Source organism: Pangasianodon hypophthalmus, chromosome 25 (genome assembly GCF_027358585.1).
Source record: "Pangasianodon hypophthalmus isolate fPanHyp1 chromosome 25, fPanHyp1.pri, whole genome shotgun sequence".
In the NCBI taxonomy this organism is placed as follows: domain Eukaryota; kingdom Metazoa; phylum Chordata; class Actinopteri; order Siluriformes; family Pangasiidae; genus Pangasianodon; species Pangasianodon hypophthalmus.
In genome coordinates this window covers 15934242-15962215 of record NC_069734.1, presented here as the reverse complement: position 1 = coordinate 15962215, position 27974 = coordinate 15934242, and the positions used below count along the sequence as shown (strand labels likewise).

General features: G+C 41.0%; 2 protein-coding genes across 2 annotated transcripts; both read right to left on the bottom strand.

Annotated features, from left to right (window-relative positions):
- Positions 1-4: 4 nt before the first annotated feature.
- LOC128317441 (sialoadhesin-like) lies at positions 5-15435 on the bottom strand. The gene is made up of 8 exons (XM_053229299.1): positions 14495-15435; positions 13748-14083; positions 12653-12877; positions 11713-12054; positions 11417-11635; positions 744-1091; positions 447-665; positions 5-336 (listed from the first exon to the last, which is right to left on the bottom strand). The coding sequence occupies exons 1-8, from the start codon at positions 14550-14552 to the stop codon at positions 5-7; spliced, it is 2079 nt and encodes a 692-aa protein (XP_053085274.1). The 5' UTR covers positions 14553-15435.
- Positions 15436-15534: 99 nt separating this feature from the next.
- aars2 (alanyl-tRNA synthetase 2, mitochondrial (putative)) lies at positions 15535-27800 on the bottom strand. Its single transcript, XM_034299428.2, has 22 exons — positions 27361-27800; positions 26212-26400; positions 25900-26045; positions 25196-25387; positions 24924-25068; positions 24100-24245; positions 23076-23184; positions 22740-22778; positions 22491-22605; positions 21313-21440; positions 20877-21021; positions 20565-20734; positions 20163-20276; positions 19648-19788; positions 18906-19043; positions 18454-18557; positions 17945-18053; positions 17373-17498; positions 17103-17213; positions 16786-16869; positions 16455-16568; positions 15535-16276 (listed from the first exon to the last, which is right to left on the bottom strand). The coding sequence occupies exons 1-22, from the start codon at positions 27781-27783 to the stop codon at positions 16106-16108; spliced, it is 3159 nt and encodes a 1052-aa protein (XP_034155319.2). The 5' UTR covers positions 27784-27800; the 3' UTR covers positions 15535-16105.
- Positions 27801-27974: the final 174 nt, after the last annotated feature.

Here is a 27974-nt window from a genome sequence, read left to right as displayed (position 1 = left end):
AACATCAGTTAATTTTGCTTAAGACATCCTCTTTATAGTTACATAGAAGACTGACACTGCGCTTACGTAACACGTCCAGGTGTGTTGGTGTAGAGTTGTGCTGTCCCAGCTGGTTGCGAGCAGTGCAGTAGTACAGTCCGCTGTGCTGGGAGCTGATGTTGCTGATGCTGTAATTCTGGCCTGTTGTCAGCAGTGTGTCTGCATCTGCTCTCTGCTTAAACCAGGTGTAGTTGAGAACAGGAGGGTTTGCATCACTGCTACAGCTCAGAGTCACTGAACCCCCCTCCACTGTGTCTCCAGAGGAAAGAACCACTGCTCTGGTGTTTTTAGGGGAATCTGATTAGAAAGAAAACACCAGAATCAGCTGGTGTGTGTTCACGATCAGCATTTGATATAGATAGAGATATAGATGTACTATGATTGAGGAGAGTAAAATCCACACTCACACACTGGAGGAGAGAGGAGACTGTCATGGCCTTCAACAGCACAGCTGTAACTGACCGCACCACTGACTGCAGCTACAGAGCAGGAGGCAGATTTACAGTCAGACACACGCTGGCCGTTCTTGTACCAGATGTAAGTGGGGTTGTTAGACAGAGTGCAGGTGGTGATGCAGCTCAGCGTCTTTTGTCCTCTACCTGAGTCTAATACCGTAATCTTCAGATCTGCAAATAATAAAATCAGTTTATTATTTTTCATCTCTGTAAATGTACTTAAGTAAATGTATAACTATGTGGCGTTACCTGTGACAGAAAGAGAGACTCCAGGTTGGCCGGTGTATTTGCCTTGAGGATCATCAGTGTAGAATCTGAATCTGTATGTTTGAGCGTCTCTCTCTGTCAGGTTAGTGATTCTCAGACTACAGTTATTCTGGGAGCTGTGTGTGTACTGCACTCGGCCCTGATACTCCTCATCCTCTCTCACATCCACAGCCTCAGCATCAGCCTGTTCTTTAATGAACCACACTGATTTTATCACTGTGAGGCCCGCAGGGTGTTTATAAGAGCAGGAGAGATCAATAGATGTGTCTTTCAGAGCACACACATGATCAGGAGTGTAAGTCACACCCCAACAGTCTTGACCCAGTACACCTGAAACACACAGAGAGGTACACACAGGAAGGACTTTGATGTATTTGTTCTCAGTTGTAGTGAGAATCACTACAAATATTGTTAAGCAGAATCGTGAAGTGATGTTTTGGCTACAATTTGTTAAATTATGTATTCAGTAATTTATTAAATGATTAAACAATATCTCACAACATTACTGATTTAGAAATGGTGAGTCACCATTTCAAAAGCATTGATACAGTGCCTTGCAAAAGTAATCAACCCCCTTAAAAGTCATCAGGTTTGCCTGATTTACAAATGATACTTCAATAGATTTTAGTATTGTTCAACCAATATGCTTTTAAAGTACATTTTCACAAGTCTAAATTCATTATTTGTCAGCAAGTCTTAAAAAAAAATTTAAACTGAAAAATGCTGCTTGCGTAAGTATTCAACCCCTTCAGACTAGAACGACTTTTTGCTGCAATAACTGTTTTAAGGCTGTTTAGAGAAAGTTCCTACCAGCTTTGCTCACTGTTTGGAAGTGATTTTCACCCATTCTTTCTGGCAGATTTGCTCCAGGTTGTTCAGATTTGGCCTTGGTGTTTGAAAGCATTGTCCTGCTGAAAGGTGTTTTTTTTTTTTTTTTTTTTTTTAGCAGACCGAAGCAGGTTTTCTTGTAATATCCCCCTATATTTTGCTCCATCCATTCTCCCTTCAATTTTGACAAGAAGCCCAGGTTCTTAGGATGAAAAGCATCCCCAGAGTATGATGCTGCCACCACCATATTTCACTATAGTGAAAGGATGTAGGATGATGTTAATTGAGGTCTGGTCAGTGGTCTTCGTCTCATCACACCAACGCTCACTCAGGCTTTCATATGGCTCTTCTTCAGCAATGGTTTCTTTCTAGCCACCCACCCATACAGTCCAGGTTGTCTGGAGCACCTTCACTCCACTCTCAGCCATTGTACTCTGTAACTCCTTCAGAGTGACTGTTGGCCTCACTGTGGCTTCTCTCACCAATCTCTGTCTTGATTTTTGAGGGAGGGTCTTGTCTAGGTAGTGCTTAGGTGGTGTGATGCAGCTTCCACTTCCTCACTATTGATCCGACAGTGCTTACCGACATGTCAAATGTCTTAGGAATAGGGTGTAAAATTATATCCAAGTTATAAAGTTTTATTACCATATCTTAAACGTCTTTAGAATGCTCTTTTCTTCAGTTCTACTCCTTTCCTTGTTTCCTTCTGGGTCATTGAATACTTATGCAAGCTGCATTTTTCAGTTTTTGATTTTCTTTGAAATACTTGCTGACCAATAATTAATTCTGACTTTGAAAATTAACTGTAGAGAACATGAGCTTGCAATAAAAATACCAACAGGAAGAATATGTGTATTTGTTATTCAAACAAATCTGATAAATTCCAGGAGGTTGAATACTTTTGCAGGCCACTCTATAAGCAAAATATGATTTTTTTTTTTTAGAGAGACAGCAATATGAGTTATTGGTTTCAGTTTGATGCTGAGGGAAAATGACACTTACACACTGAAGGAGAGCGTTGTAAACTCTCATACACCTGACAGGAGTAGTTGCCATAATCAGATGGACTAGTCAAGTCGAGGACAACAGAGGCACCATTTCTTTTTTTCATACGTTGTCTATTCCTGTACCAGTAGAAACGGTGTGTGCTGACGCTGCAGGTGGAGTTACAAGTCACCTTCACCTCTCTCTGTCGTACAGTGTTAGGCTTCAGCTTCACCTGCAAGTCTACACACAATTATATACATGTAAATACTGCATACCCGAAATATGTACTACATACACTATATGGCCAATAGTATGTGGACACCTGACCATGACACCCATACGTGCTTGTTGAATATCCCATTCCGAAACCAAGGGCATTGATATGGAGTTGGTACCCTCTTTGCTGCTGTAACAGCTTCCACTGTTCTGGAAAGCTTTTCCACTAGATTTTGGAGCATGGCTGTGGGGATTTATATCCGTTGAGCCACAATATCAGGGCACTGATATGAGGCAAAGAGGCCTGGTATGCAATCTGCATTCCAGTCCACTCCAAAGGTGTTGAGTGGGGTTGAGGTCAGGCCATGTTTTCACAGACCTCGCTTTGTGCTCACGGCCATTGTCGTGCTGGAACAGGTTTGGGCTAGACTCTAATGAAGGGAGATTTTAATGCCACAACATACAAAGACATTCTAGACAGTCATGTGCCTCCAACTTTGAGGCAACAGCTTGGGGAAGACCCACATATATAGTCCCCTCTGAAAGTATTGGAACGGCTAATTCTTTTGATTTGCTATACACTGAAGACGTGAGTTTGAGATCAAAAGATGAATATGAAACAACAGATCAGAATTTCATTTCCTGATATTTGCATCTAGATTTGTTAAACAACGTAGAACATGGCACCTTTGGTGGCAGGCCACCAATATTTGTAGATGAGAAAAAGTATTGGAACAGATAGTCTTAAAGTAAATAACACAAAATATTTGGTTGGATATCTTGGTTGCATGATGATGTTCCTCCTAATTAGATCGGATGCATTTCTCTGTAAACCGGCAGACAGAATGTTTCTGTAGACTTCTGAATTTGTTCTGCTGCTACCATCATGAGTTACTGAGCCAGTTCCAGAAGAAGCCCAAGCCAGGGCACTACCTCCACCGTGCTTGACCGATGAGCTCTGTATTTCTTTGTGAATTCCAATCTGGCTTTCCAATTCTTACTGCTGATGAGTGATTTGATTCTAGTCGTATGGCCTCTATATTTCTGCTCTTGAAGTCTTCCAGCGGTGGAAGCCCCTGCCCTGTAGAAGCTGTGGGTGATGTCACTGACTGTTGTTTTTGGGTTTTTCTTCACAGCTTTCACAATGTTTCTGTCATCAACTGCTGTTGTTTTCCTTGGTCGACCCGTTCGATGTCTGTTTTTCAGTACACCAGTGACTTCTTTCTTTTTCAGGACATTCCACATTGTTGGATTGGCTATGCTGAATGCTTGTGCAATGGCTCCGATTTGATTTTCCCTCTTTTCGCAGCTTCAAAATGGCTTGCTTTTCTCCCATAGGCAGCTCTCTGGTCTTCATATTGGTTTCTCCTTTTTAATAACAAATGCAGTCTTCACAGGTGAAACCCAGTGCTCAAACCATGAGCAGACATTTAGAGCTATTAATTGTTTAAACACTCAATCTAACAGGGCACATCTGGGCAACCAGAAACACCTGTCAGTCACATGTTCCAATATTTCTGATCACTTGAAAAATGGATGGGTTCAAACAAAAGGTGCCATGTTCTAAACCATCTAGATGTAAATACCAGGAAATGAAAACTGAAATTCTGATCTATCATCTCATATTCATCTTTTAATCTCAAACCAAAACGTCTTCAGTGTATAGCAAAAACAATAGAATTGGTCTTGCCTTCAGAGGGGACTGTAGGTGTGATGGTCAAGTGTCCACATACATTTGGCTCTATAGTGTATTTTATAGAATGTGTGTGTGTGTGTGTGTGTCAGTCATTACCTGTAACAGTCAGATGAACTCCAGATGAGGCTGATATCCAGTCACTTCTGTGGGTTTTAAATCTAAAATTATAAACTCCAGAGTCACTCACACTCACATTCCTCAGTGTCAGCTCACAGGAAGACCACCAGGTGCTTACGGATATTCGGCTAGAGTATTGTGGATCTTTGTTCAGGACTCGTGCTTCTCCTTCAGAGCTCTGGACTCGATACCACTCTCTCTCTGTGACACTGGAGTGATCAGGTTTTGTAAATGTACAGGAGATTTTTACTCTGGATCCAGTAACAGCACAGAGACTCTGAGAGGAGATATTTACACTGTTCTGAGCCTGAACTCCTGGAACACACACACACACATATACAGACACACACATACAATTTTAACAATTGAAATGATTTATTTTTCATTGCTCTATAACTCTTGTCTTTTACTTTCCAGACACACAGACATGTTAAGAGCTTTTCTGAACTGTTGCAGTAGTGACAACAGGACATAAAGACAGTAGAAAGTGCTGAAATATTTTAAAAGTTTACCTGTCAATAAAATGAGGATTGCTGCTACTGTAATATTTCTCAACATTCTGTAAAACATGGTGACATCAGCCTTCAGACAGCTGACACTTGAAGATCCACCATGTGTAGAGTTTAGTCCAATATCCTTGGTGGAAGAAATGTATATAATTTATAATATATGATGAACCATAATATTAAAAGCACTGAGAGGTGAAGGGAATAACATATAGCATAAGGATCTGAGCAACTTTGACAAGGGCCAAATTGTCAAAGGTCAATCGAGGTGTGGAAGGAGGACCACCAAATCAAGATCATTTCAAGGCCAGCCCAATCTCCAGGCCTGAACCCCACTGAAAACCTCTGGAAGGTGATCAAGAGGAAGACGGACGGTCACAAGCCATCAAACAAAGCCAAGCTGCTTGAATTTTTGCGCCAGGAGTGGCATAAAGTCACCCAACAACAATGTGAAAGACTGATGGAGAACATGCATGATGGAGAAGACGCATGAAAGCTGTGATTGAAAATCAAGGTTATTCCACTAAATATTGATTTCTGATCTTTCCCTACGTTAAAACGTTAGTATTGTGTTGTTTAACTATGAATATGAGCTTGTTTTCTTTGCATTATTTTAGGTCTGACAACATCTTTTTTGTGATTTTTCACCAGTTGTCATTTTCTGCAAATAAATTCTCTAAATGACAGTATTTTTATTTGGAATTTGGAAGAAATGTTTTCAGTAGTTTCTTGAATAAAACAAAAATATTCATTTTACTCAAACATGTACTTATAAATTGTAAATCCAGAGAAACTGATCATTTTGCAGTCCTCTTACCACAGCATTGTCATCACAACACATTAACTTATCTTAGTCACTTCCTTTTCTTTACATGAGAACAGACATTCAGGTGTGACTTTTTTAAACCTATTTAAAGATGTACTGTGTCCTGATTTCAGTTTTTGCTTCTCTTTTGTTTCAACTTTTATGACTGTGTGTCTGTCTCTGTTCCTTCAAAAGGCTGTGTGCTCTGACCAGTCAGGATTTAGTTTGTTCAGACTGTCTGATAATGAAGTTCTGAAGCTTGATTTAACCAGAGAAGGATCCAGAGCCTTTAATCACAGACAATGAGGGATTGAATTTGACCTCACAAAAAGCTCTGTATGCTTTTAGTAGTTTGTGAGGGTCTTTTCGTTAGACGCACTTTCAGACTTCTCACCACACACTCTTCCTTTCTACAAGATGAGCTTCACATCCAGTCAAGTCTGTTTTATAGTTAATGATTTTTCCACTGCTTCAAACTCTCGTACTCACAAACAGCAAAAATGTATTCAAGTGAAAGCAAAAAAAAGTTTTACTTTTAAATGAACTCAAGTATTAAAAAGTAAAAAGTAAATGTTTTCTTTTATTACTTATCTAAAACTGTTAGATGATTTTTGTTCTTAAAGCTATGATAAAGTTTTGCCTGAAGACATCATTCAGTCTCGGGGCGTTTGCAATATTTACCATTAGCTAGAATTTGACTTGCTGCCTAGATAATTATGTTGGCTACTGAAACTGATGCTAGTATAGCCTGGTATTAGCAAAAAAGACAAGCTAAATATAGCCAGTTAATGTTAGCAAACCTTATCTCAACATGTGTTTTCAAATTAGATGGAGTTCATGCCTTTTGGGGAGGTAAAAGAAACACTTCATTTTTATATCTTTGCCTACTCCAGCATATTGAAACAATTTGCTGAGGTAGGGTCAGGGAAACTCATCCTCAAGTCCCAAACAGAAGTGCAGTGGCTTATCCATTTTCTGATATGCACTGATAGACAATATATTGTGTAGCATGAATTGGGTTTTTTTGGCTTTTTTTTTTTCTACTTTGTTTAATTTAATTGGATGCTAAACTGATCCCATTTTATCGATGTATAGTGCTTTAGCCAGCACTGATTCTATAGTAGGAAGCTTCTGGAACCCACTCAGAAATGCAGAAGAATAGAACAGAGTAGTTGGCCCCATCCTTCTTCACAATCTTAGATTTAAAAAGATGTATTGGAGACTGGATGGTAACTGACAGATCAGAGAGGTCAAGATACATTTTTAAGGCTTAAGAACAGAATCTTCTCTATATTCATCCCTCCAGTACCGTTATTGTACTTACCTCTCTCTCTGTCGAGCTACACGTTACTCCTGCTGCCTGATGAGATGCCAGTCATCCTGATTCCTTCTGCCCTCCGGACCTGCCTGGCCCATCTTGATGCTCTACTCCTGAGAATCACTCACTGCTGCTGAGGAAGGCCCCATATGGATGGCCTTAAAGACTGTAGTGAGATTGCTGTGGATGGGACCACACGGATACCCTAAGGATTGCTGTGGATGGTCTCACTTGGACAGCCAAAAGATTGCATTTACTCAAAACAGTTTATCCCCAAGTCTCCTCCATTTTTCAGTGGATAACTTCACTAGGATACAAACTCTCCTGCAAACAGAGAAGACCCTGATGCTTATACTGAAGGTCCTTTCAACAATCTCAGTACTGTTTTACTTATATAGCGTACAGTTGTGAAAGTGTATTGACTCATAATCTCACTGTCCGCTGTCACCTAGAAGAGGATGGGTTCCCTCTTGAAACTGGTTCCTCTCAAGTTTACTTCCTTATGTGCAGGTTTAATAAAAAATATAAAATAAAAAAAAAACCAACCAAATCAGCTAAAACAATAAGGCTTGACAATACACAAAATGGTAAACTGTCAAGGTCAAAAGGTCAGGTGATCATCAAACAAGCATGAAGTAGGCATGACATGATGGGGGGGGAAAAACTAGGTCAGATCAGCAAGACTAAATAGGCAATGAAACTGCCATCACAGCTCAGTATACCATTGTATTGTGATTGTACTGACTTTCAATCCCAAGGTCACCAAAACAGCAGTTAACAGTTTACATACCCATTTCAGTTGTACTTACAGATGTTGTTTTTGAAACCAGACATAGACTAAACAAGCAGTTTCATATCACCAATATTGCTTAAAACAATGACGAGAAACTAATAATAAGAAAGCAACAACCTCAGCCCTAACCCTTGAGGTCTTTACGGTACTGTTTACCATCATGGCTATAATGCAGATTTTAAATTCATTTGACAGCCCTATGTACCATTATCATAGCTCCAAGTTATAGGAATCATTTAAGAATGTTGCTACGCATGTTTTCTAACTATAAGTACAGTAAATATGTTACAGGCATAAACAATAAAATGAAACTCATTACCGATGACGAAAGCGTTACTGTGTCATTTCTTCATGAGTTCATGACAACGTGGAACAGTATTATAATTAATAATATTGCAGGAGCAAGTGTGCGGTTATACTGAATATTGACACGGCTGTGATTCTGCCGTAGGAAATAAGAAATTAATATAGAGTAACTGACATTTTGGACATAATATTTGGACAAATAATTTGCTTATTTTTCCCAAAAATGGAAATAGATCCTGAAGAAGCCATACTCCCTAGCTAGCTAGCTAGCTCACAATAATTTGTACATTCCCGTTAAAATTGCATCTGGTGAAATTTGCTCCCCTTCTTCCTTTTCATCTTCATCTGACGAGTTTTCATATTTTAAGTCAAAAGTTATATTCGTGAAAAATGTATCGATTGCCATGTCCATGATGCCATAATGTCGCTAATAGTAGTGTAGTAACAGTTTCAGTGGGATGGTTGCTAGAATTGGAATTTTACATGGCAAACACAGACAAGCGGAGGATACAGTGAAATGTCCCAGTGAGGTTATACTACATACAGTATAAGCACTCTTGGAGCTCTGCTCATCCAATCAAATTAGTGGACCGGAGCTAACTGTTGTATAAAGTCAAAGACACGGAAACTCGTTACTATTTACGGAAGTGTTCCTTACTGTTTCTCTCTTCAGATCCTGACTGGAGAGACAATTAAATTTACCAAGTTGCTGGGGTATGTTCAGGTATATTAGGTAGTAGATCTCCATGAAGAAGGTACAACTTTACTACTGGGGATTAATATTCAGTAGTTTTTTTTTTGTTTTTTTTGACCTTTTCCAATTGCCTCTAAGAGATGAAAGGATGTCTTTAAATCTTAAAAAAAAGACTATAAATAGCAGTAAGAGCACTACAGTACACTGATAAAATATTAAAGCCTTCCCTCTTCTTCGGTTTGGTTTGGAAGCAGCGTTGATGGATAAAATGGAGAAACAGAACTATCACACCTCTCTCAGCCTTTTCTACAGGAAACAAAAAACACATCTTAAATGATGTTTACGTCTTTTAAACGATAATGATTTGCTCAATAGATGGCAGCAGTGCGCATGCTTATGTTCACAGCAGCGTACTGGACATCCTCTTCCTCTGTGATGTCTGGAGGAAGTCTGGGTGACAGAGACCCTTCCTGTGTGGGTGCGCATAGAAAAAGAACACTGGCGTAGTGAACGTTATCCTGATCATCCGAGTCGACTCTTTCACTGCGGTCTGAGGCTGGGACATTTTCATACACAGCAGCAGAGTGACTCTGAAAGGGAGAACAGAGTAAAGTTCATATTTGTACATGTCACATGATCAAACAGTCCCTCCTTTCATCCACACTCACCTGTCCGCTCTCACCAGTGCTGCTGTGGCCATTAGCTGAGCTCCTCTTCCTCTTCCTGAGAAACAGCAAGCATGTGTTCATGCTAGCTACAAATGACTATTTATTTGTAAATTATGTATCAAGCATTTCATATTCAGTATGTTCACATTTTACATACCACATCCACAGAGCTCCTGGGATGAGCGTGACCGCCAGGAAGACAACCAGTCCCACCACGATGAGCTTTAACACCGTGTGCTCCTCTGATCCTTCAGAAATAAATCATAGGTAACATGACGCTCTTTTGTGTTACTAGGGCAAGCATGGTTAATGACAGTGTCAAATATGTGTGGCGATCTGCGAAAACCCTTTTTTCTACTTCATATAGTTCTGAAAACTCCAAGTATTCCTGATCTGAAATATGTTCCTCTTTTTGCACATACGCATATCTCAACCAGAAGTAAAGTTCTAGTGTTTTAAGTGAACAAGGAGAAAACCACATTTATTCCAGGATTTCATTCCAGTTCCACTGAAAGATGTCCTGCCTACCTCTACATTTATAACCTAATCTACTTTATGGGGAAAAAAAAAAAACATTCTCTTTATTTTTGATATGTAACTACAGCAGGTAACTATCTATCAAAATCGCGATCAAAATCGTGATCAAATCACAAATAGCTAGTGAGGTTTTGGATGTCTTTAGGCACACTGACTCATAATTAATGATTCAACTTAAATAAAAACAGAGTTTTTGACAATTCAGCCTTAGCGACATTCTGAACCGCTCCATACAGTATATGGCACGACCATTTCTTCTATTCACATGCAAGTGTGATGGAGGTAAGCTGAAAAACTGCATTTAGATGTGGTGCATTTGTCGTTCACGCTAGTATATCAGTCAGAACATAGATAACAGGATGCAGGATACTGTTTCTTCACTTTACTTTACTGTAGGTGTTTGTAGGTAAGTTATATTGTGGGTTATGTGTATGGGTGTGTGTGAATAATGAATTTTCTGACCCCAAGCTTTCTATTTTATATTCCATATTTATAATATAGTAATAATATATATCTTACACAGTTATGTAACGACCACCAAGTGCAACAATAACTCTAATCTATGGAGCCCAATCTATAACGATTGCACAACATCTAGAAAGGCGACCAAATCAGTGGAAAGTCGGCTTGTATCTGGCTTGTATCGGAGATCAGTCAAAATTTGTCATTAGTATTATTTATTTATTCTGGGTTTTTTTTACATTACTTAACATTATTCAACTCCTGAATCAGATGTCCTGTGGAACTTTCTGGCAAGCTTTCTATCTTCATGACATTCTATCTTCATAACAAGACTGACACTGCGCTTACGTAACACATCCAGGTGTGTTGGTGTAGAGTTGTGCTGTCCCAGCTGGTTGCGAGCAGTGCAGTAGTACAGTCCGCTGTGCTGGGAGTTGATGTTGCTGATGCTGTAATTCTGGCCTGTTGTTATCAGCATGTCTGCATCTGCTCTCTGCTTAAACCAGGAGTAGGTGAGAACAGGAGGGTTTGCATCACTGCTACAGCTCAGAGTCACTGAACCCCCCTCCACTGTGTCTCCAGAGGAAAGAGCCACTGCACTGGTGTTTTTAGGGGAATCTGATTAGAAATAAAACAACTGAATCAGCTGGTGTGTGTTCAGGATCAGCATTTGATATAGATATAGATGTACTATGATTGAGGAGAGTAAAATCTACACTCACACACTGGAGGAGAGAGGAGACTGTCATGGCCTTCAACAGCACAGCTGTAACTGACCGCACCACTGACTGCAGCTACAGAGCAGGAGGCAGATTTACAGTCAGACACACGCTCTCCGTTCTTGTACCAGATGTAAGTGGGGTTGTTAGACAGAGTGCAGGTGGTGATGCAGCTCAGCGTCTTTTGTTCACTACCCGAGTCTGATACTGTAACCTTCAGATCTGCAAATAATAAATGAGTTTATTATTTTTCTTCTATGTAAATGTACTTAAGTAAATGTATAACTATGTGGCGTTACCTGTGACAGACAGAGTGACTCCAGGTTGGCCGGTGTATTTGTCCTGGTGAGTGTAGAATCTGAATCTGTATGTTTGAGCGTCTCTCTCTGTCAGATTAGTGATTCTCAGACTACAGTTATTCTGGGAGCTGTGTGTGTACTGCACTCGGCCCCGATACTCCTCATCCTCTCTCACATCCACAGCCTCAGCGTCAGCCTGCACTTTAATGAACCACACTGATTTTATCACTGTGTGGCCTGCAGGGTGTTTATATGAGCAGGAGAGATCAATCGATGAGTCTTTCAGAGCACACACATGATCAAGATTGTAAGTCACACCCCAACACTCTTTACCCAATACACCTGAAACGCACAGAGAGGTACACACTCTGAGTTCTGTGGAATAAATCTAATACAGATACAAGGTGGACAAATGATAAAGTTCGCCTACTGGGCAATTGAAGCTCCAGTGTGCTGGCCAATCCCATGCAACTTAATTGACTAGGCTAAAATGTGTTAGCTAACATAATATAATGACGTATGGTGAGCTAATTAGCTAGCTGCATACACGATAAGGAGATGAACAAGTATATGAATTCCCAGGGAGGGACGACTGTGTAGCCACGGTCCTTCTCCTCTCCTGATAAAATGTTTGTGACCTCGACAAAAAAAAGATACCAAGTCATTGGTAAACATTTCAGCTATAATCTGTGGTGTTGACTCTAATTATTTATTAAGTCATAACCATCACTTGATTATTACTTACTGAGTAATTACCCAGTATTCATTAGTAGCTAGTAGCTGTGAAGTGGGTGTTAATGTAGTACTACTCATTCATTCCTGCTTAGTCCCTGCATAGTTACCTATTAGTTATTGAATAGAATTGTAAAGAAAACTTGCTTAAATGTTTAATTATCAGCAGAGGTTTGACGTTGAGGGACAGATTGACTCTGACACTTACACACTGGGGGAGAGCGGGATAAACTCTCATACACTCGACAGGAGTAGCTTCCCCCATTAGATGGACGGGTGGAGTCGAGCATAAAAGAGGTGTCATTGGTAGATCTGCTGTATCGGCCATTCCTGTACCAGTAGAAACTGTGTGTTCTGAGGCTGCAGGTGGAGCTACAGGTCACTTTCACTTCTCTCTGTCCTACAGTGTTAGGATCCACCTTCACCTGCAAGTCTACACACAATTCACATCATATATCCCAATCCCTAAACACTTTACATATAAACAACAATGACTATAGGCTCTGCTTTCCTGCTGGCACAACTGTAATTTCCTGGTTAACGCTGGTGTCTTTCTAATTTGGTGGAGAGTACGCCAATGTCTTTCAGTTTGCTCTGAGTTTTTGACTATTTTCATTATGATGGGTGAAATGGCACAAAAGGGGATGTGATTTTTATATACAGTATATCAGATTCCTGTTCCTGGCTGATATGATTAGAAGCCGATTTGGTCTTCTGTTGATGTAGCTCATCCTCCTCAAGGTTCGTACCTTCAGAGATGCTTTTCTGCTCACCACGGTTGTAAAGAGTGATTATATGAGTTACTATATCCTTCCTGGCAGCTTGAACCAATCTGGCCATTTTCCTCTGACCTCTCTTATCTACAAGGCGTTTCCACCCAGTCACTCACTCAATGTTTTTTGCTTTTCGCACCATTCTGTGTAACCTCTAGAGACTGTTTTGTGTGACCTTCCCAGAAGATCAGGAGTTTCTGAAATACTCAAACCAGCACATCTGGTACCAACAAGTCACAGAGATCACACTTTTTCTTCATTCTGATGTATGATGTGAACAATAACTGAAGCCTTGACCTGTATCTGCAAGATTTTATGCATTGCATTGCTGCCACATGATTGGCGGATTAGACAACTGCATAAATCATAAATATACAGGTATTCCTAATAACGTGGTGGTGAGTGTATTTATTCAAACCCCAATTGTTCTGCTTTGTGCCATAAAAAAAGTCACGAAAGTACAAAAACAACAATTGTCATGATCTTATCTGTGAGTATGATATACGTAGAGTCCTGGGTGTGTGTGTTACCTGTAACAGTCAGATGAACTCCAGATGAGGATGATCTCCAGTCACTTCTGTGCATTTTAAATCTGAAGTTATAAACTCCAGAGTCACTCACTCTCACATTCCTCAGTGTCAGCTCACAGCTAGACATCATTGTGCTTACAGACACTCGTCCTGAGTATTGTGGATCTTTGTTCAGGACTCGTGCTTCTCTTTCAGAGCTCTGGACTCGATACCACTCTCTTTGTGTGACACTGGAATAATAATACCTTGAATATGTACAGGGGATTTTTACAGTGGATCCAGTAACAGCACAGAGACTCTGAGAGGAGAGAGTTACACTGCGCCGAGCTTGTACTCCTGGAACACACACATATACATGCATAGACATTTATAACAATATCAGGAAGTGAGTCAAGGGCGTGCGATGGGTATAGGTGTGAAAACTACAAAGGAAAAAAAACTGCTTCAAACATTTCAAAAATGTTTACATGTACAATAAAAATGAACAATCTCTCACACACATACAACACTTGTTGATCTTGTACAGACAGTGAAGATCTTTCAGTTAAAGGCTCAAGAAGTTATTGTATATTACAGTATACGACACACTGTGTATATTCTTGAGCATCCAAATCGTATGGAAAGCTCTGGAAAACACCGAGATGTTGAGATCTCTTGAGCTCCATTAAGTGCTCTCAGTGCGGCAACACACCAGCACATAAAAAAGTGCAGAAATATGATTTAATATTAAAGTATATGCAAGGTTACCTGTCAGTAACATGAGGATTACTGCTGCTGTAATATCTCCTGCCGTTCTGGACAACATGGCGACATCAGCCTTCAGACCCAACAGACACTTAAAGTTCTACAAAATATGTTTTTGTTAAAAAATCTTGGCAGAAATGAACATTACGAACAACTGCCTTAACCGCTAGCCTCCTCCCCCTTCACTCTTACCCTAAAGCAGTTATGAGCTTCTTTATGATGCCTTTATGAAGACTAACGGTTCACTAACCACAGCAAAGTGTTAGCTCGACCTTTTATCATAGAGTCTCTTCCTTTTCATTTCTTTACACAGGAACAAAAATATCGTCTCTTACTGTACTCTATATCTTCTTCCGCACTATAAAGTCGATCACTTCATCAGCGTAGTTAAATATGTGCATGCTAGAGTAGGGCTGAAACACTTCTTACCACACACACTAGATAGATAGATAGATAGATAGATAGATAGATAGATAGATAGATACGTGGGAAGACACTGAAGATGATGGCACAAACACCTGTAGCGCTTTCAGTGACTGTCAAAGGAAAAATATTTCAAATTCTGGCACAACATAAGTGCAGATGAGAGAAGGGTTGCAGGTAAGACGTTAATGAAAATGTCTCTCGCTCAGAGGAGGAAAAGTGTAGACACGTGCTGAAGTGAATTTCCATCGAATCCATCTTTCCACCTGCTCCAGGTCCGGCTTAACCTTAATCCAGTTAATAGGACAACACAGTCATCTCAAAGAACATGTACAACACTTCATACAGCTACCACGTGCACTGGATATTCATCACCATCTCTCCTATTATTAATGTATTTATTTGAATTTACAGGGGCGTTTGCATCCTCCGTTGGTTGACAAGGTCTGGACAAGCTCTTCGGGAAACACTTAAAAGATTAGTCTTTTAGAAAACGCACCGTTGAACAACATCAGAAAAAAGTGTCAGCCGTTCTAGTGTATATTATCATATTTCATTTATTTGTTCTACTGTCTATTACATTTACATATTGATAAAAATGGAAAGAACACTCATGGAGATCAGGAAAATAATTTAATAGATACCCGTAAGATATGCACGCCTTTTAAAACAAAGGCATAAAGTCAACCAGTACATACTTCTAATGATCTACATCAGTATAGTTTATACCACAGCACTGTCAGTTCTCCATTCTGATTGGTCAGAAGGTGTTGATTAAATTCCTGCAACAGCAGCTCAGACACTAGTTTCGACTGCAATGCAAATCTCAGATTTATAGTAACGCGTTCATTGGAACACGTTATTGTTTCTATAGAGATAATATACGCTCCATATAAAGTCTAGTTAGCATTTATGGAAGGAGTCTCCAGTGTCAGCAGTTTTGTAACAGTCACTAAGCTTTCTGAATTTGCATTTTCTGTAACAAGCTGTTTTTTGTTTTTGTCTTAGAACAAAAAGAAACAAAAGAAAGAGAGAGGCAGGTGAGGGAATGACCTGCTATACCAGTAGTGATAACAGGAACTAGCTTGTTTCCTGGGCGTTCCATAACAGTAAAAGTAGATATAAAAGTATAAAAAAAACTATTTGTCATTCTTATGTCATTCAAAACGTAACAAATGTGGCATTTGTGTGTTAACGTTTGCTGTGTGCAAACTCCTCCGCCCAGCGCAATGTGTCCAGGAGGCTGGTAGAGTCAGTTGCTATGCCGACCCCCTTAGCAACAGTTGCCGAGCCGCCCGCATTCCCGCCCAGGCGGCTGCAAACAGCCAGAGCCCATTCACTTGCAGAGATGGCAGTCTGACCCTGTGAGCACACACACATACACACACGATTAGCTTTTGAGTGTGTGTCATTGTATGAGGTCATAAAGTACACCACAACAAGTTACCTTAATTATGTACTATTTGACATACTGTTTACTGTAGCAGGGTAGCATTTGTGTTTCTGTGTGTGTGTTTCTGTGTGTGTGTGTGTTTTATACCTTAGGCACCTGACATGCACAGAGCACTCTCCCTGATGGCTGAAGGTGAGACAGGAGCATGACCAGAGTGTGTGGAGTGCGCTCGCTCAGCTGGTTTACAGTCTTCATCACCACCTGCGCAATTTATTCAATTCCATCAATAAAACATGATCATCAGCAGCAACTAACGATCCTACATGCTAAGCTAGCTATCTAACAGGGCTAATGCTAGTTGTTACGCTCTAGAAGATTCACATCTCCAGCATTTTTAATGAGGCTAAAGGTGTAATGATGATTCTAGGCTTTTTGTGTATGAATGTATATATGAAATATTGAATATAAATGTTCTTACAGATATGGAGTCGGTGTCCAGTGTGTCCACCAGCACAGCTTTATCAGAGTGTCTGTTCAACAGTTCCTGTGCCTTAGCAGCAGCCTGTGGAGTAACACACACACACACACACACACACACACACACACACACACACACACACACACACAACATACATCTTTCATTGTTAGTGTGTGCCTATAAGTCAGTGAAAGAGACTGAGAAAGACAGAGAGAGAGAGGCAGAGGTGGAGAGAAAGGCAGTGACCGAGAGAGAGAGAGAGATTGTGTGTATGTGTGTGTGTGTGTGTGTGTGTGTATACACAGGTATGTGTGTACCTCTTTGAGCTCCAACTTGCGGATGGTGGTGTTGGTGCGCCTCTGTAAAGCCTTTAGCCGAGTCTGGATCTCTTTTCTCTGCCACTGTGGGATAGGAGTGCTCTCTACAGCCTACGCGCGCACACACACACACACACACACACACACACACACACACACACACACACACACACACACACTCTGTGACTATTTGAGAATCTAAACATTACAAGGAATGGCTTGACAAATAGGAGGAGCGTCATACAGAAAAAGGGGGCGGGGCATACGTACATCGGTCAGGAGGCCGACCTCTTTAGAGAGCCTCTGTGCGGTTGCCAGTGAGGGGGCGTGGCCAGCTGTGATGCGAGCCGTCAGAGAGTCCGTCTCCGCCAGCAGTGCTTGCCCCTCTTCCCGAGCCTTAATGGGTATAAAAATAAATAAACGAATAAATATCTAAATAATAATGATAATTCATTTCTTCCATAGAAAGAGAATTATTATTTTCATGTGTTTATTTCTGAGTGTACTCTTGGTGGTGCATTCCACTGCTACCCATAATGCACTGAGAGTGTAAGTCAGTATTGACTCATAGAAAAGGCTTCAAGCAGGAAGCCAATAAAACAAAGCATAAACGTAGCTACATTATAGGCCACAGCTACTGTATTTGTAGCACATCAGGCTTTTAGAGTTATTTATGTGTTAAGATTGTTAGCTAGCTAATATTATTATTATTAGTAGTAGTAGTAGTATGGTAGTATGTATTTACACAGTCCCTTGTTGTTCATTAAGTTTTTTTATCAAAGACTACACTTGGCATTTCAGATACCACTAAAGACAACACTGGCGGCCATTTTGTCTCTTACGTTTTTGGCGCTGTCTCCAGTCACAGCTATAATGCGACTGATTCCCTTCACCATCTGCCGCTCAGACACGATCACGAGGTCCTGGATTCCTCCGGTCCGCCGCAAATGCCTGATAAATAACAACAAAAAATAAAATTAAATCTCAAATACATTGTTCTAGAAGTGAACATAACTCACTAGCAGAAAAAAAAAAATTTTATTTTACTAGTTAAACCCTAATATACACCCAAATATTACATTTTACTCATTTCATAATTATTATTCAAAAGTTACAATATTTACAACTGTGACAAAACTTTTTTTTAGCAGTTCAAGAAGACCTAATTTAAAAAAATACCTAATTTAAAAAAAATCAATCTGAACATCCAGTTTCCAGACCATTAGCTTCACTCTGTGTTCTGCATTATTATCCCTACTACTTTAAGACAATAATACACTTTTTTTTTTTATTACTTATATTAGTAAATAATGACGGAATTTTGTTTGTATAAAAGCACCGATAGTCTTACGTGCCGCAGCAGAGCTCTACAGAGGCGCGTTTGTGTGAATCGCCACTGAGCAGCTCGGACACAGGGACGCCCACGGACACGACACGAACTGGGTCAGGATACACCTGAAACACAGAGAAGCATATTTTATGCAAAAAAAGTGTCTTCTATATCAGGGGTTCACAAACTTTTTGCAGTCAGGCACCCCTTTAATTATTAAAAACAAAAAGAAAATTCATAAGATTCCCTGGAAACATAAAGTATTGAAATGTTAGGCTCATTATGTAAGGTATAAACCACTTGGGGAAAATAATCAACAACAACAACAACAAATAATGGTGTGTTGTGACCCCATGAGTTACAGTTACTTTTTTTATTATTATTACATTTATATAGAATAATAATTTATTAATTATTAGAATAAATTCTGCCAGATATTAGTGTTTTGGGATGAAGCCCAGAATTCAGATTACCTCATCTACAGTTCTCAGTCCTGCAATCTGATTGGCTTGAGCTAAAGGCACTTCCTGTGTGTGGACCACGTCGTTCCGTTGGATGATGGTCTGGATCATCTGCTCCACTTCCTGCAGCTGTGATACACTCAGAGAGGCCTGTACACACACACACACACACACACACACACACACACATTTCTATTAGCATGGGTATTACCTGTAGCTAAATAACGTATTGCTTAACTGAAACTAAAACCAGCTGAGCTATCAAAATTACCACCTCTCTGTCTGTCCATATTCATCTCCAGTTTAAACAATGCTGTACAGTGCCTTGCATAAGTATTCACCCCCCTTCTGCTTTTTTTTACAACCTTGTACTGAAATGGACTCAACACCCTATGAATTCACCTTCACATGGTGAAGCATGATGGTGGTAGCACCATGTTGAAAGTTGCTTCTCACTGTCTATTGAGGCTTCCGCCCTCTCTAGGGAGAGTCATGGTTGTGCCATATTGTTTCTATTTTTTAATAATGGATTTATTGATGCTCTGGGGGAAGTTCTGCACATTGGTCAACTCCACTCAACTAATTATGTGACTTCTGATGGCAACTGGTTACACCTGACCAAATTTAAGGGTTTCACACCAATTAGTACTCATACACTCAGAAACCATCATGGGGGTGAATACTTACGCAAGCCACTGTAAAAAGCAGGGAGTTCTAATGCTACAACAGAAACGTTAGCGAGAGTGAGCGCCACCTTGGAGCTGAAGTCGAAGCGCAGTCGGTCTGCAGTGACGTGCGAGCCTCTCTGAACGACCTCTGACCCCAGCAGCTCTCGCAGGGCAAAGTTGAGCACGTGAGTGGCCGTGTGCTTCACCATGCAGGCCAGACGCTGAGCCTAGACAGCAGCAAACACACACACACGGAATTCTGTTCACACACTGTTTGCTTGATCGTTTCAAAGTCATCATGACACCTAACACACATACACACAGTGTTAACTGGCATAGACTACGCTTGTATTGACAACATTATGTCATTATGTGTTACTGCCATTGCTAAAATTCTCACCCTACTGTGTGAAGTTATTTCTAATGTAGCACATACAATCATTTTAAAACACACACACACACACATATTATGTGTGTCTTAAGTTAGTTTAGATATTTTACCTCAAACACCGGACGTTCAGCAGCTGTGTGTAAGCAAATTTCTGTGTGTGTGTGCGTGTGTGTGTGTGTGTGTGTGTGAGCGCACACACTCATGCAGTACCTCATCCACATGAAGCTCTACCAGGTCGCCGGTTCTCAGAGTGTCAGCTGCAGTGACCTCGTGCACCACGTAGCCTCCAGCCACACGTACACACTCCACAGGGAACAGCACGTCCTGAAAACACACACACACACACACACACACACACACACACACTTACTGCTAATGTCCTCATAGTATGTATTTCAAACGACTGCTTTACAGTGTAGGTTTTATGCAGGTTTTAAGTGTGTCCTGTGTCGGCATAGCAAGAGGTCCAAAGCGGTAAACGTGTTTACAAAGTTGTAAATTTTTCGCACCTCTGTGTATTGTTTTGCTGCACTCGCATCAGTTCTACGATTGGATAGGGATCTGCTACACTTGTAAGTCACTGATAAATGCGAATGCAGCCGTGAGTGATACCTGGAGCCCGTCCTTGGTGAAGTAGCCGGTGTCATGCGTCTGGCCGCCCTGCTCGGCGTAGAAGCAGGTTCGGTCGAGCAGCACCGAACACCTCTGACCCTCCGTCACCTCGGATACCAGACCCTGATCGCTGTACAGCGCCAACACTGAGGCTCTACATGGAGGGAATGCTGAGATAGACACAGATAAGGAAGCGGCAAGACGAGATGCTTTTTATACGCAGGTTATGGAAAAGAAACTGGTTGCGTTTCAGTGGCTACTGTTATGAGATGACACCAGAAATCTAAAACAAACTGAACTCCACGTAAGTACCGTAAGTGCCGTCGGGCTGCAGGATGTAGCTGTATTTCGGAGAGTCGTCCGTGTGAGGAATTCCTCTGCTCTGCAGCTCTGAGAGATTCTGCAAGTCCGAATGGAGTCCTCGTTCTCCAGCGCCCCCTTCAGACTGACTCTGTAACTACAGCACATCAAGACTTCACTGATCACCTGAAAGTAGCCATGAATGACCTTTTCATATACCGCAGCGCTGCCGAGTTCTCGATTCTGATTGGTCAGAAGGTGTTGATTCATCTTCTATAACGGCAACTGTGACAGCGGCAGCAACTGTGACTCCAAATAACAGGTTTATATTATATTATACACACTAAAACATTGATTTCTTTGGAAGGAGTCTCCAGTGTCAGTGCTTCATAACGGTCAGAGGTCAAGCTGTAACTTTAAGCTATCCTGAAATCCTGAAATTAAACACCTTTTCGTGTTCGGCCGCGAGCCGCTCCACTCCACGTTTGTCCACGGACATGCTGCGCTCCTCCAGCATGAGGTCAATGAGGTCGAGCGGGAAACCCAGGTTCCTGTGCAGGGACCAGGCCACAGCAGCTGGAGAACAAAACAAGACGAGATTTAGGTGTCAAGACCCGACCAAGGCTTTTTTTTTTTTTGGCCTAGATTATTGAAATATAAAATCTGAGATCTACATTAACGAAATGAAGGAGTTTCTGGACTACTGAACTAGAAATCTGACAATTATATTACACATAATATATAAATACACTTGGCAGCCAATCAGACAATAAATTACTAACTACCACAATGTCAGTCAGCCAATCAGAGCAGCAAACACACGATCTACAGATCCAATCATGGGACTGGTTGTTCGCTAGCTTCCCACAGCTTATCCTACATGTCATTTTTGTGCCCCAGTGTGACTTTCCAGGCACAAATCGTTTTTTTTTTTGTTTTCTATCTTCTTGATACTACAAATTGTTTTCTATCTTCTTGTTGGTTTGCACTAAAATGAAGAAACATTTTTACTCTTTTATACCGAGCATACGAGAACAAATCACATATCACTGTAATATCACCAACTGATAATCAGAAGTATAAACACATGGCCAATTTTAGATTAGATTACAGATTAAAGGCTTAGATTATGGATTAAAGGCTTAGATTACAGATTAAAGGATTCGATTAGGATAATATTGGGACCTCAAGACAAGTACAAGAAATGAAATCAGATTTGAGAAATACATTTGATTTGATTCAGCTGATTTAGAGTTCTCTTAAATTTGTAGGAAACAAATGGAATTCGAGAACAAGAAACGCATAATTCCGAGTCCGAGGACACGAACAGCTCCGAGTACAACGTCCAGGTTGTCATCTGGTAATTACGGTAATTCCGACATTTGAGACAAGTGCAAGAAATGAGATCAGATTTGAGAAATAAATTCGAATAAATTTGATTCAGCCGATTTTGAAAAAAGAAAAAAAAAAAAAAGGATTCTCTTAAATTTGTAGGAAACAAATGGGATTTGAGAACAAGAATTTCAAATCACACAGCTAATTCTCAACAATCAGCATTAACGCAGACAAAAACCAAGTTTAAAAACCTGACAGAAATGCGTAGGTGTGTAGGTGTGTGTGTTTTACCTGGAAACTCGACATCACTTCTGTCCATCTTATTCAGCGTCCTGTCGATCACTCTCCGGCCCTGCTTAAGGGAGGACAGAAACTGCGCCTCGTTTGCGTTAACGATTTCCACGATCTAATGATAGACAGGTGGAAGGAAAAGAAATATTTAGATGCACGTAGAGCCGACATTTGTATTCTTTCATACAGCGCATTCTCTCTGCAAAGCAATTGGACAGAGGATCAGAGTGAAGGTTCTCTCACACTCACCCTGTCAGTTTCCTCGTGCAGTTCAGGATAAGCGTCACCCTGTGAAGTCAGAGGAGACGGTGCTTTAGAATTCTCAAAGCTGATTGGTCAGAAAGCGTCGATTCATTTTTTAAAATAATGGCAGCTCAGATAATAGTGCAGCTGCCAATCAAAGCGTTATAGTAATGCATTTGTTCTAATAGCTCACACAGGCTTGTATGTAGTATGTTGGACATTCCAGATAAACTGATTTCAAACAAAACTGTGTGTAACTGTTAATATGATGAAATTCTCTCTACTGTTAACTTGCCTTTATTCACGAAACTACTTCTAAGGTGTTGAATTCTCGGGACTCACCAGGATGTGGGCAACGGTGGGCACCAGGCTCGCCAGCGCACCCTCGGGAGCCTGCAACACTTCTGTAGAGAAGCGCACGGCTCGGCGCAGTATGCGCCGCAAAACCAGCCTGCGAACGTGCGACACAACACGAACACGTCTAAAAACACACGCAAAGCTTAAAAAAAAAAAATAATAATAATAATGAGCATGAGAAATGTGATGATGTCATATTGATATCTCATTAAATCATGTCACGTTAGGATTTTTTTTTTTTAAATTGTTGTATTGTGGGCATCGTCAGACACTGGCAAAATTTATCAGTAGCAGTTGTCAAGGTTTTAAATAGTAGTAGTAATAGTAATAGAGTACGTATTGTGTATCATGAAAAATATCTTTACCAGCAAGATTTTGGTTGAAAAACGACAAATAAATGTAATAAAATGACCCAAAAGTGTCACAAAGCACAAACGACGCAATATCGCAGTCTACAGTCCACACATATGTAGTCTCATAAGTTCATGTTATTTGTTGTATACCTTCGTAGATAAATGTCCTATTCAAACAGTGAATTTGTTAACAATGTGCTCATTGTAATAGGTTATTGTTTCTATAGTAACAGCTCACTCACAGAGATAAGCTGCGTTCACGCCGTGTCGTAATTACCGCAATTACGAGATTCCGACTTGTAAAAAGCCTTCACGTCCTCGTAGAACTCCCGATTACAAGTTTTCGGAGAGCTCCGACGTGCACCGTCATGTCATTATTTAATAAATAACATACTTAGGATGAATAAAAGAGCTCAGGATGTACTGTTCTAGGAAAATAATCAATAATAGCTGAATCACACCACGTGGTTGATTATTTTCCCAGAACACTATTGCATGTCATGTTTCAGCACTTTCTGAATTGACAGAACCCTTATGATGTGTATATGATGTGTATATGATGTGTATGTACATAGATGTACAGAATAATCAGATGGTCCAGAGTTCTGTCTGGTGCTCAAAACTGGGTGTGTGTGTGCGTGTGGATGTGTTCTTACTCTGCCCCGCTCATCCCGGGATACACTCCGTCTGCGATACACACGCACAGCGTGCGGATGTGATCAGCGACCACGCGGTACGCCATGTCCACTCGGCCTTTGTCGTCCTCGCCCGTCCTTCCTGCGTAGGCGGCGGCTTTGCTGCACTGCACATACAGACATACGATTACACGCTGTTAGTTCCAACATGCAAGACGGAGGACGTTCAAGCTGCAGGCTGTCCTCCACTTTAAAGACGTTTATAGCTAAGAGTTTATTCATGAATTGCTAAATGAATTTGTTTTGCCTTTATAACAATAACTATAATAACTCATATTTCTCATTTCAGAGTAATAGATTAAAAATCACCACTAGGACTTGATGTGCTGCTAATATGGATCATTACATGCTTTTTAAAAATCTCAAAAGAGTGACAGACATGGCAGCTGAAAAAGCCTGCAGAATTTTCCAGGCGCTGAAATTGAAGAATATTTATTTGCACATTTTGATCCTTTTTTTTTTTTTTAATTTTTGAAAACAGAATAATGTTCCAGAGAACAGCGTGGAGAATCTCCTACTCGTACTTCCAGGTCGACTCTTTTCACCCTGACGTGTACATGCAGTGGCGTTTTTTTTTTCATATTTGGGTCCATGAATGTTTGATTTCTCGACTTTGTGTGGTGAAACAAGTAGAAGTAAACACGATATATACGTTATATATGTATATGTTTATATATATGAATTCATTTCCTCTTTTAGTGCGTGCCCAACCAGGGAACACGAGAGGTGTGTGTGTATGTGTGTGAGTGTGAGAGAGGAAGAGGGAGATACAGAAAAAGAGACACCTTATGGATGGCAGTCAGTAGCGGTGTGAACAGGTCTGTGTCGTAATTGGAGCGTTTCCCTTGTAGCACAGTGACGAGTCTCTCCAATCCCATTCCGGTATCCACGCTGCACTGGGGGAGAGGATGCAGGCTTCCGTCGCCCTCTCTACACACACACACACACACACAAAGCAGAGTCCATGTTAATGATGCTCTTTGACAACCTGCTTGCTTTTTTCTCCCCCCTGTGCAGTTAGATCTAGTTAGATGAGTAGTATACAGTATGTGTTTGCCTATTGTACTGCATGAACACCAAATTCCAGATCTCCACCACGTCCGGACTGTCCATGTTGACGAGCGCAGCGGCGTTCCGACCTCCTACGTGGTCGTAGTGGATCTCGGTGCACGGGCCGCATGGTCCCGTCTCGCCCATCTCCCAGAAATTATCCTTCATTGCGAACGGAAGGATGCGATCCGGGTGTACACTGGGAGGGGAAAAAAAAAAAAAAAAAACAGGCAATATATATATTTTTAACAGAGCCAAATAATTACACTTGCGAAAACACAGTTTGTCAGCCTTGCTTCAGTGGATGATGTCACCTGGACACCTTAGAGCTGAAAGACTGTCCTGTTGCTCATCCCAGCACTCAAGAGCCTTTCAATACATTGAGCACTGTTTGTCTTTATTCTTCTACACTTGTATAAGCAAATGAACATCTTTTATGCCCTGTGTCCTTTCCCCTTTCAGTGAACTGGCTTTACTACTGGGTGACTTTCATTCATGTTGCTTTAATATCATAATATTGACATCAGCACCTCTGTCGGTTTTCTTCATCATGGTATATTCTTACACCTGTATACCATCATCCCAGTGCTGTCAATCATAAACCACCTTTATGACCCCAAGAGCAAGGTTTACTCAAGTCACAGATCTCCGCAGAGCATTTCGCCCGAAAAACACGACACACCCGTGCTGTCAGGTCTTTAGTGGACGTACCCGAGGCTAAGCCAGATCTGTCGCGTCTCTTTGTCCGGAGGCAGGCCGCTCGCCGCGTCGCCGGAGAAATAGGACACGTAGAGACGCTCGGCCGGGATCCCGTACACTTCTGTTAACAAGCGCCAGGCCATCGTGCAAGCTTCTACCTAAACACAAAACAGCTACAGTTATATAACAATAAACACAGTGCTTCTACAAATACTCGCATCTGATTGGTCAGAAGGTGCTGATTTGACTGGATTAGACATATTCATATCACTGACCTTGCATCTTAAAAGAAAAGGAAAATGATTGACAGGAAAGGTGATGCACCTTGAAGTAGTCTCCAAACGACCAGTTGCCCAGCATCTCGAAGAAGGTGTGATGGTACACGTCTCTGCCCACGTCCTCCAGGTCGTTGTGTTTTCCGCCAGCGCGTACACACTTCTGACTGTTCACCACACGCCGGTACGAGGCCATCTCACTGCGTGGGTCAGCACAGCCCAGCAACACGGGCTTAAACTGCAGAAAAAAACACCACAATTACTAACACAGGATCAGAGTCGGCTATCATCTCCATCTTGTTTTTTTTTTCCTCAAAAACATATGCTGAAGTTATTAGCAGATGTAAATCATTTGGAATTCTTTTGCCTTGGAATGCATTTCCTGTTTCTTTGGTGTGTAAGTACGAGGTCAGAAATCCATCATTCATAACCACAGATGTTTAAAAAAATAAATAAATAAATAAATAAAAAAATGGGATGTGCATACAAGGAAAAACCTCCAAACCCACCATCAAGTTTTGTTTCTCTTCTGCCAGGAGGTTACAGTTTGGCTATAAATGGATCTTTTAACAAGACAGTGACTCCAAACAATCATCCAAATCAACACAGGAATGACTAAAAGATACAAATTTGCTGTTTTGCAACGATAAACGTCGGTCTCTGTATTTAGAAACCCTTCTGAAAACATGCGGTTTGAATTCAAGAAAGCCGTTAATGTGAGCAAACTTTTAGGCCCACCGTGCATTGGGACAAACAATTTAAAAAGGGCTCTCAAGGAACCACACACACACACACCAGGACTAGTCCTAGCATTTGCTAGGAGGAGTCTCAGGCTTCACCCTACAATTTGTAAGGGTGCCAAAATTTTTTGGGGAAAAAAATTTGGTGCAAACAGGTGAAGCTCAAACGCTCTCTCACAGGATCTGCCAGTGATTATCCCCAGGGTGCCAATACTTTCTTAAGCATAAGTATTGTTTACTTAAATGTAAATAACGGAGATATCGCGATACATTGATACCGTGTGTGTGCGCACAGGTGCAGCGATATGAATCGAGATGAGACCTGAACTCTGCAGGATAAAGCAGCAGCAGTAGTTCAGCCTCTCTGTGTCAGGTGGTTGATACGTCACACAGTTCAGCACCGCACGTTAACGTGTATATTTAATCCATTAGCCCGCAGTGAGCGCCGTGTATCTGACCTGATTCATTCCCGCGTTGACGAACAGCAGACTCGGGTCTCCTCTGGGCCGCACCGGGGACGACGGAACAAGCCTGTGTCTATACTCCTGCCTGAAAAACTCCACAAAAGTCTGTCGCACGCGTTTGGCTGTAAATTCCTCGAGAACCGGAGTGTGGGACAGCGCCGAACATCTCCTCACACTCGCACACAACGTCTTCAAACGGACCAAGTTCAACCGCAAGACGCCGACGCGCGCCGCCATCTTGCTTGTTGACATGGGGCGGTGTCTTGTCGAATCCGTAATCGTACAAACCCCGCCTCTTCGCCGTGATTGGCTACTATATGATACTGTAACCTCTCCAATTGGCTGGAGGAATGTTTCCATAGAATAAACCAATCCTAGAACAATAGGCGGGATTAAGGAAAACGGCGTCCGCAACATAAAAGCAAAGAGGATTGACTTCCGGTTAGAAGTTTTAAAATAAAAGTTTTAAACGTTCTAATGTTCTGACAAAAATTTAACAATAGTAAAAAAAAAAAAAACGACAAAATATCAAATATTAGTAATATTAATATAATGCATTATTATTGTTGTTAAATGTATTATGTGAATTAAATATATGAATAATAAAG

What these genes read in the sequence shown, in the direction of transcription:
- LOC128317441 (XM_053229299.1), bottom strand. Translation starts at nt 14,552, where the DNA reads ATGTTGTCCAGAACGGCAGGAGATATTACAGCAGCAGTAATCCTCATG. An exon ending in AATCCTCATGTTACTGACAG is followed by an intron (nt 14,084 to 14,494) that starts GTAACCTTGCAT and finishes TGTGTGTTCCAG; the next exon opens with GAGTACAAGCTCGGCGCAGT. An exon ending in ATCCCGCTCTCCCCCAGTGT is followed by an intron (nt 12,055 to 12,652) that starts GTAAGTGTCAGA and finishes TGTGCGTTTCAG; the next exon opens with GTGTATTGGGTAAAGAGTGT.
- aars2 (XM_034299428.2), bottom strand. Translation starts at nt 27,783, where the DNA reads ATGTTGCGGACGCCGTTTTCCTTAATCCCGCCTATTGTTCTAGGATTG. An exon ending in CGTTTGGAGACTACTTCAAG is followed by an intron (nt 26,046 to 26,211) that starts GTGCATCACCTT and finishes TTTTGTGTTTAG; the next exon opens with GTAGAAGCTTGCACGATGGC. An exon ending in GTAGAGCTCTGCTGCGGCAC is followed by an intron (nt 18,054 to 18,453) that starts GTAAGACTATCG and finishes GTTATTTATCAG; the next exon opens with GCATTTGCGGCGGACCGGAG.